Consider the following 9,655-nt stretch of genomic DNA (forward strand, 5'->3'; position numbering starts at 1 on the left):
GTCCTTCCTACACCCCCCCCCCCTTTCTTTTACTCATTTCTACCGCAGGAACTCTTTGTCCGCCTGGTTCCCTACCACTGCTTGGGGTCTCTGTGGTCCCAGCGAGACAAGAAGGGCCGAGAGGGGGTGTGTTCGTCGGTCCGGGCCACAGTCCGGCAGTTTAACCGCCTGGCCAATGCTGTCACGGCCTCCTGCCTGTGGAACACCAGCCTGCGGCCCCAGCAGAGGGCCCGGCTCCTGGAGAAGTGGATCAGCGTTGCAGAGGTGAGGGGGAGACCTCTGTGGTCACGCTGGCCTATGACAATATCCATGTATCAGCCACAGGTTGTTGCCCTGTTTCACACCATACCTCCATGGTAATACATTTTATATTTTGGGTCCATATTTGCATTGGATCCTTTTTTCGAGACATCCACTTATCTATATCTCTCTGAAAAACTTTTGTCACCTCTGCCTCACAGAGATCATTGTGCATGTTCATATTCATGCTGCAGATCCTCTCAAAAAGATTTGTACGTGTTCATAACACTCAATCGCAGGGTTTGGCATAAGAAAATGCATAGGGATAGTATGTGACTGACTGATGTGGACTTAAAACACCTGTGTACCTCACATATTGTTAGTGAGAGCCTGACAGCAATGTTGATCATTTGGCAGGAGTGCCGTGCCAGGAAGAACTTCTCTTCACTGTATGCCATTGTGTCTGCCCTGCAAAGCAACCCCCTTCACCGCCTGAGGAGGACTTGGGCTGAGACAGACAGGTCAGTGAATGAAGGCGCTCATTGAAAAATGTGAAAAGCGCTCACAGGCAGTTACTTTGCACATACACATGGCAGGATTACACAGTAAAATGGAAATTCTTTGAAAACTTCCACCCACATGATCAAAGAAATATAAAAAAAAAATGAATGGTATGTGAAACTGTTATCAAAAAGCTTACGTCAAATGCTTATTTTAATGTCCTTGTCATTTTGCCTTCTTGAATTTTAATTGAGTGTTTATTTTACAGTAATAAGAGGTGCATTAAAGTGAATCATAGTTTCATTCATTGAAAGCTTTGACAAAGAAATGATCAAGGAATTACATCCTGAGAAAACAATGATACTTGAAAAAAAATTTGAGAAAATGTTCACATTTAAGTCTTTTAATTATAGTTGTTTATAATAATAATGTTTTGTATTTGATAAGCATTTTTCCTATGCTCAAAGTACTGCACAGCATACAGTTATTGCTATCCCTAGGCAGTGCTCAACCGAACAGTATTACAGAGCAGGAAATATTTCCCATTTTGATTGATGGACTTAATCCGTTGGAAATTGTGGTCGCTGAAATGAAACGTTGGCTGTGCTCTCTGTCTCGACACTGACAGGGAGGCAGTGAGGAGGTATGAAGAGCTGTCAGAAATTTTCTCTGAGAAGGACAACTACTCTCAGAGCCGGGAGCTGCTCAAAGAGGTGAGACCCAATGAAGATAATGATAATGGAGGAAAATACCGCTCAATCCGTGCTTTTCTGCTTTGCAGGTTTAAATATTAGGTAGAAAACAAATGTGAAATGTTAAAATCAAACCATTTAATCCAACAAATGATTATAGACTGTATTTTTCCAAAACATGTAAGGTGTTCTTCACTTCTGTCACATTGGGGGTGAAACATGTCTATGCTTATGCCTCAGAGAATATGATTTTGGGGATAATCTATACCCCAAAGATGTATTTCAGTTTGAGTCAAATAAGAGCTTAATTAAATCCAAATGAGGAGGCAAACATTGCTTTCAATAGCTGACAGTTTGCTGTAATAAAGAGACCTGTAATAAAGGTGCTTTTTGTGTGAATCAATTTATGCGCAGAAAATTCTGTGGTATTTTCATCCTAAAATTTACATATGTTTGTCCTACACGTCATTTGTTCAATGTGAAAACATGCTGGCCTGCATAGTCTATTTTTACCTTTCAGGAGGGCACATCAAAATTTGCAAACATGGACACTAAAGTAAACCACAGAAGGCCAACTGGGGTAAGATAATGAATTTTAAGATGAGGTTAAATTGTTTAAGTTGTTTAAAACTGTTTATTTTGATCAGGAAATTAACAATAATGACGAGATTTGCTTATTTTGTGTTGTTTGACACCTTGACGATTGTGTTTCATGATGATTATTCTCTGGTTCTGTTTAAGTCCGTCGCCCAGGGTACTGTCCCCTACTTGGGCATCTTTCTCACTGACCTTACCATGCTGGACACAGCAGTCAAAGACAGACTGGAGGTAAGCCACTTCATCTGTCTGCAGGAACTGTCGTTTAGTCACAGCAGTAAGTGGTAATGTTGAAATAAATTGCATTAACGTGAACCAAACTCCATTTCAGAATGGCTACATCAACTTTGACAAACGAAGACGAGTAAGTATCATGATCATTACCAAAAAAAAAAATGCAGCCTAGTTTTACAGGTCAGATATTTTACTGGGGCTCTGAGAGTTGTTAAGGTTAATACTAAGAGCAGAGACAGAAAGAGAAGCTTTAGTGTAAATGTACTGTTGTTACCATCATTTGTGCACTGTATATTGTATTAAGTACTGTCTCAGGGACCTGTTTTAGCTAGCTGGTCAGTCTACATTCTCACTGTGGGAGGAATGGACAGTGTGTACATTAAAGCAGAAGTCCAGCTTAAATATACTTCTGTGTTCGGTAGATCAATAGGTGTGTTGCACAGTCGAGATAAAGCTGACATACAGGGCTAACACTGGAAAAAGTCAACTATCGATTTACTTTAGTTTGCAGTCAAGCAGCATGTATACTGTGTTATGCTCTTTTTTCGCACTTCAGCGTTAAGTTACTGGAGTGTGAGTGTCTCCAGTGTACATTGTGTTGCATTCACTTTTTTGTTCTATTTATTGATATGTCAGGGACAATGCATAATGTTAAACTATGCTTTAGATTCACTGTACCAGTGCAGCTTACAGTTCCTCAGTGTTAACATACAATGCTGTAAGGTAGTAAAATGTGTTCATTAATTCTGTGTCTCCTTTTCAGGAATTTGAGGTTTTAGCTCAAATAAAACTCCTACAGTCCTCATGTAAAAATTGCTCGTTCAAATCTGATGAAGCTTTTCTACAATGGTACCATAGTGTACCAACTTTGACTGAGGCAGAGAGGTAAGTGTTACCACTACAGTATACAGTTATTTAAGTGTACTTACTAATTTAATAAATAAAGCAGCAAAAGTAAAGAGTAATTCAGATGTATTTTTGTCATGTAGATGTTTCAATCAATCTATCTAATATATTAAAAATGCACATTTGCCACTCTTCATAAATCACATTCCTGAAATATTAATATATTTTTATATTGTGCATGTTAGTTACAGACTGTCCAATCAGATTGAAGCACTGACTGAACCAAGCCCTGGCCGTGGCCTGAACCCTACAGTAGTCGTCACACACTGCCCAGAGTAAGTCTCTGTATTTACCTTCTACTCATGTAGGTGCACTGATCAAAGCACAGGTGATGTAGACAGGGTTAAATCATTGTAAATGTTGCAGAGTTCACCTAACTACACTGCTCACAGATAGTTTCCATGTAAAGAATCATGTCTTGGAATACCGTTGAAAAATTACACAAAAAGCCAACCACTCTACTGACCTGAAAAACTAAAGAAAAATTTAATCTGAAATCTGAAATTTCTTGTCAAATTTTGTTCACAGCTATGCTAAAATAATTTGATCGTCTGATTTTCTACAAATCTGATCTCTGAAATGCTCCTGTGATTATTCATTATCTCTGGTTGTTATTGTTTCTGCAGTTATTTTGATAGATGTAATTTCATTGTAAGTATAATTTCACTGTCTCTACTTCTCAGCCTTCCCCTCTCAGAGGCCAGTCCAGCCGAGACTGAAGGGGTTTTTGACCTCCCTTCTCCTGTCAATCATCTACTCTCTAGACTTGCCAAGGTAATAACAGAGCTACATCATTGCTACATTGCTACAAAGCTACATTGTTTTTTTTATGTGGTATTTGTACACTAAACGTCTTTGCTGAGGGCAGTACAATGTTATCGGTTTAAAAATGAATGTGAAGTTGAGTTTTGTCAGTCTCATGGTGTCAGTGTCAAGTGGTAAAAGTGTCATCATAGCAATCAGGATTATTATCATTACTCTTATTTCAGCACATGAAATCACCCTCAGTTTCCTGTCTGGACGTTGATTCCTCTCCTTCATCCACCGATCACACCCCCTCCGCATTGACCCCATCCACCAACGTCATCAAATCACATCGACGTTCTGTCTCCTGCGGCAGTACTCCCACCAATAACAGCCAAGGGGCTGGGCCAGATATGCGAATCATCAGGATACGGATGGATATACAGGACGGAAATTTGTATCGCAGCATACTGGTACTGACCCACATTGATCATATTCTTTGGCTGAAGCTGAATCAGAAACATTGAAATATAAGAATGGACTGTTCAGCCATCCATTAGAAATTATCCCAAAGAGACACATGAAACTAATGTTTTGTCTGGAAATATCAAATTATTTGACAAGCATTACAATGTCCATCAAAGTTGTCATAACATCGTAACACTTTGACTTGGTAACATGCCCACTTGCTATTTGTCCTATAAATGTCAAGCTGTGGAAGTCAATACAGTGCTCATGTTGTGTTATGTCTCATCAGGTGACAAGCAATGACAAGACCCCGTCAGTAATTAGTGCCGCTTTAGAGAAGCACAATCAAGACCCTAAAGAAGCCCCTAGATATGAGCTGATCCAGCTGCTGCCTGATGGAAAAGGTTGGGATGCTCCCATTATGTTTGGCACTAATACTAGTGTCTTCTTTGTTAATTTTATCCAGGGGTTCACAACCTTGGACCAGAAAGACTACTGGGCACAAATTCAATTTGTAAAAAAATTGAGATTAGATATTTTAATATGTAGACCTAATGCTAGTGGTTATAGATAATTAGTCATTTGAAGTCATTTGAACACTTCTTAAGACTGATCATAAATAAAGTTAACAATAATCAGCATATTACTGTGTACTGCAGCATTGCACAAAGCATAGACCATTGTGTCCTTAGTGAGCACTATCCATTTTATTGTAAGCTAGATTCACTCACAGCTCGCTGGCAGCATTTCTTAGCAGGTGCTGTAAATCCACTAATATTTATACCATGTGGATGGGCTGTTATATTGACCTATCCATATTAAAAGATATGTGGATATGAGTAGCACTTCCTACTACATTGTTATTTAATAGTTTATGGAGTAAATCACTTAATTTTGGGCCAGCTATGTTTTTAGATACTTACTACAATTGGATGAACCATCTTTTGTCTAACTTTTAAGACTGGGGAGTTATGTATGTGTGCATCACTAACTGTTAAAGAATACTTGAAAACTTGAAAGAACAACTTCTGCAGCTGGACACCACATTTTCATACATATGACCTAAGACGTTGTGGAGAATATAACATAGACAGTTGAAGTACAGAATGATTTTGCCCCTTTGATTAATGTGTTGTGTTGTAAATGCAGTGTCACCTCACAAGGTTTCTTATGAGCATGGGTTAATTTTTCATGATTCATCTCTTTGCATCTACCAGAGCTGACAATACCTGCCAAAGGAAACGTCTTCTATGCTATGACCTCATCCAGTGTGGACTTCCTGTTGAGACGGAAAGGAGTAACCACACCACTAACTCCTCACTCGCTCGGTGGTGAGACCAGTGCCACCTTCCCACGAATCAAAGAGAAAGGACGAAGGCTGGTCAGGACCCTTTTTTGACACCACCTCCCTTTTCAAATCCGGAAGCACACTCCAAGTCTTGAGTCAAATTGGACTTGCGGCAGAACTTTACATAAGCCATGTCCTGTTGTCCCATTCATATTCACTGATTGTAGCTACTTTTGGGAGCTGTAGATAGGGTTTTTTTTTTTTGCTTTGGCTGGGGCAACTGTCCATCAGAACTAGTCCCCCTAAGATTCCTTTTTCAGCTCAACACTTCTTGTTTGTGAATTGCCGTAATTAATATCATCAATATCAATATCAATATTTCTCAAAGACAATGATGTTTTCATAATATGCATTCCTCACTGTAAAGGCAGAGGCAATAGTGACCCTAGTGGCCCATCTGAGAATGTAACCAGTGTAGCAAAGAAACCCCTCTCCTGTCTTCTTGTGGGCTGATTTATTTCTTTCACCGGCCTAAATCCAGGTGGGGATACATGTAAAAATTTGACACACCTCTATAAATATGCTTCACACATTGATGCATTGATGCACACTGTCCTGAGGGATCCAGATTCTCTCTAAGAGGGACTTTAATATAAGCTGTGAGCTTGTCACGTTTAACTGATGAATTAGATCAGTACAGGCGAAAGCCCCTGACTCATGGCCAAAGGATTAGGGGCTCAAATCTCAGGGTGGACACCAGCATTGTGCCCTTAAGAAAGGTACTGCAGAAATTGCCGTAAATGTACAATTTTGTAAGCGCTGGACACAGGTTTGAACTCAGCGTAAAGAGAAGAATGGCTTTAATTCCGTGTGGCCTGGAGCCACAACCTCAGCACACCAAGTAATCGCACGGCTGCTGACTCCTCGTCCTGCAGCGGCAGCAGAGGCAGTTTTTAAAGGCTTCTTTCTTGTTTGAGAGAAACAGAAACGCCATCGCTGGCTGGGTGGGATCTCTCATGAGTGGGTGAATCAGAGTCTGAGGACTGTGGGAGGGGTGGGGAATGATGCAAAACTGACATGCAGCTGAGTAAGACTTGCATAGTGACATTCAGCGATTGAGGAAATACTTCATTGTGGTGATAAACTCACCAAACTTATTCCAAGGACTAAGACAAGCATTTTATTTTTATAACACTGCAATACAGTATGACTGTTTGTGTAATATTTATAGCTCTATATTATTAGTGCAGATTACTTTCAAAATCTGTTTACATTTCTTAATAGCTGTCTGTTCATGTGTCAGAAATGTATATCAAACTGTGAGCGTGATACTGCCAATGTGAACACATGCTACACTACCAGGGTTTTACCTGAGCCGCAGTGATTGGTCAGTTGAGGTCCAGGTGGGTTAACAATGTACGGCATTCTACTACAATGTAAAAAGAACATCCACTGTATGAACAGAATTTATAAATGTGTCACCTTAGACAACATTGTCATGAGGATGATGTTGAACAGATATAGATGCAGGCCAAACAGGTTAACCTAAGTGTATTTGTGGTCCGCATATACCAACTATTCAGATGAATACATTGTCTGTATTACTAAACCAGAGATGAATACATTTATGCAAAAGCTTCACTGAATTTCACATCTTCACAGTACAGTATAACATATAGTCATAAAATCAGATTAAAAATATTTGCATCTATATTTACGCATGGGTGTAGCATCTTACACATAATAGCTGTACTACTTGTACATTATATCCAGTAGGTCAGAGCGTGTAGGCTTTCCTTCAAATAGGCTGTGGCATGACTGAATCAGCCTGAAAAATAACCAAAACCCAGCAGGTCCTATAAAGAAACACTAATTCAACTCATTTCAGTTGTGGGTTAGAAGGAGAGAGATTTAGATCTAGGCTTTTTAAAATGTATTCAGATTGGATCCGTTATGTGGCAGTATCATACCAGAATAAAGCAGATGAGCTCTTGTGAACCTTGAATCCACTAACAGTTGTGCTGGTGAAGTTTCTACATTTCCTGAATCTGAGGCATGAGGTTAGAAGGATAGGTGATAGGAGTGGTCATCTGGTTGGTTCTGAAATTTGATATATTCCAGGCATGTCAATCAGCTGTTTCAAGTGCCTTGTTCTCAGGTGGGCTTACCTCATTGTGAGTGCTTTGAAACATACAGATTGTTTAAGTTGCACACTTTGAAAACTTTGAATTTTGTTATTGTGTGTGTGTGTGTGTGTGTGTGTGTGTGTGTGTGTGTGTGTGCATGTGGATGTGTGTCATAACTTTTATTATGGCCATTTCTGCATTTTGTCTTCGGATTACTTTGTCATCCAATAAATTAAGTTTTCATACTTTTGCTTAAGGTTTTGTGAAATCATTTTAGGGAGCAAGAGCAATCATTTTATAGAGTAGAAAGTAGATTACATGAATTATAGCTATAATAAAGATATAGTAAAGACTTTTGTGCAGAAGGTTGCTGTATGAACAGAATTTGGGATGCTGTGTTCAGGTGATAATAACCATGTTAACTGATACACATTAGGATTAGAATACTGTCATATTCTTATATAATACTCACTTATTTATTTAAATAGATGATGTCAGGGAAGCAGATAGCGAGGAAATGTGAATTTATATTTAAATCCACATCCAATATAATACATAAAATTTGGGAGTTCGCATGCTGAGTACTTCTGTAAATGTCTGTAGAATTGTCTTATTTTTTATAAAAAGAAACACTCTGCTCTCCCTCTGACTCATACAGTGCTTGTTTTAAAATGGCAGAAAACACAGGACAATTTCCTACATTTAAATAATTACAAAGTATTTTCTTTAATTACTTTCAATAGAACCAAGTGGCATGAAAATACAGAGTATTATCAGGTTATCATTCTAACCTAATTTTTTAACCACACAGAATATTGCCACAATGTAACAACTTGGTGCTGTCACCCAACCACAACTTTCCTGCAATTTTACCATTTCTATACACCAAATCTTATGCAAAACTCACACCTGATCAAATTACTTTTCTTAAGTGACAGAGACACAAGCACTCACCCAAAATGCTAACTTCCCTGACAAGAGAAGCAACTAGGAAGGAGGTAGATGGTAAATCCATCTAATCCATTCAAGTTAACAAGGTAAATTCAACTAATCTTTTCTTTAAATTATTACAATCTAATAACTGTAATATCATATATGGCCAGAGCCAAATATGCCACAGTAATACGTCACAATATCATGCATGTCCAGATGCACATATCCAAGGATGTCACAATGCTGTCACAATATTTTATTGGCAACAGCCAAACCAAAACCTTACAGCAACATTTTAACAACATAGTTTCTTTTGCTGGTGTGTTGCTAGCGGTTTCCGCCAGCTAAATTGATACTGGAATAACAACTCTGTTACTACTGTTAGGAGGTGTGACAGAGTGCTGTCACTACTGTTGAGTATGCACTTCCCAAAGGGGAGGGCAGTGTGACAGAGTGCTGTACCCCGTAGACCTGGGTTCAAGGCCGGGTGGGGTGACTGCTCTCACCCTTCGCTACAGGAGGACATTGGTGAGCTGTAGTATTCTGAAGCAATGTTTTGATAGTATGAAGCCAATATGCCAGATGAAATGGGTCTGAGTTAACAAGCAGAATAAATACTACCGGTGCTGACCATGACAATATAAAGGAAGTTTGCAATAGCAGTGATGGCTGGGCAATGGGCAATTTCTAATGAAATATTTAAATGAATTGAAAATTCAGGGCCATATTTCACTATTCTGTCAACTCATTCTTTTGTTATAAATTGCAAATATACTGTAAAGATAGGCTGAATTCATACGACGTCCCTTAAGACCTCCACTGTCTCATTTGTCTTCAAAGGTCAAAGAATAATATTGGCAGTTTTTGACAAATTAACACTGTTTTGTAATTAACGGTTAACAATTTTTTATTAATATTTGATAACT

At 38.9% G+C, this 9,655-nt stretch overlaps 1 protein-coding gene across 2 annotated transcripts in view; it reads left to right on the forward strand.

Annotated features, from left to right (window-relative positions):
- The window catches only part of rgl2 (ral guanine nucleotide dissociation stimulator-like 2), a 13,585-nt gene extending 5,645 nt beyond the window's left edge, over positions 1-7,940 (forward strand). For both annotated transcript variants that reach the window (XM_036539183.1, XM_036539184.1), the window contains exons 8-19: positions 49-264; positions 658-761; positions 1,370-1,454; positions 1,954-2,013; positions 2,175-2,261; positions 2,362-2,394; positions 3,028-3,149; positions 3,356-3,445; positions 3,854-3,944; positions 4,160-4,387; positions 4,672-4,786; positions 5,600-7,940. In XM_036539183.1, the coding sequence (XP_036395076.1) occupies positions 49-264; positions 658-761; positions 1,370-1,454; positions 1,954-2,013; positions 2,175-2,261; positions 2,362-2,394; positions 3,028-3,149; positions 3,356-3,445; positions 3,854-3,944; positions 4,160-4,387; positions 4,672-4,786; positions 5,600-5,781 (1,413 nt within the window). In that variant the 3' untranslated portion in view covers positions 5,782-7,940. The remainder of the gene's footprint in view (positions 1-48; positions 265-657; positions 762-1,369; positions 1,455-1,953; positions 2,014-2,174; positions 2,262-2,361; positions 2,395-3,027; positions 3,150-3,355; positions 3,446-3,853; positions 3,945-4,159; positions 4,388-4,671; positions 4,787-5,599) is intronic.
- Positions 7,941-9,655: the final 1,715 nt, after the last annotated feature.

This window comes from Megalops cyprinoides, chromosome 10 (genome assembly GCF_013368585.1).
Source record: "Megalops cyprinoides isolate fMegCyp1 chromosome 10, fMegCyp1.pri, whole genome shotgun sequence".
NCBI classification, from domain to species: domain Eukaryota; kingdom Metazoa; phylum Chordata; class Actinopteri; order Elopiformes; family Megalopidae; genus Megalops; species Megalops cyprinoides.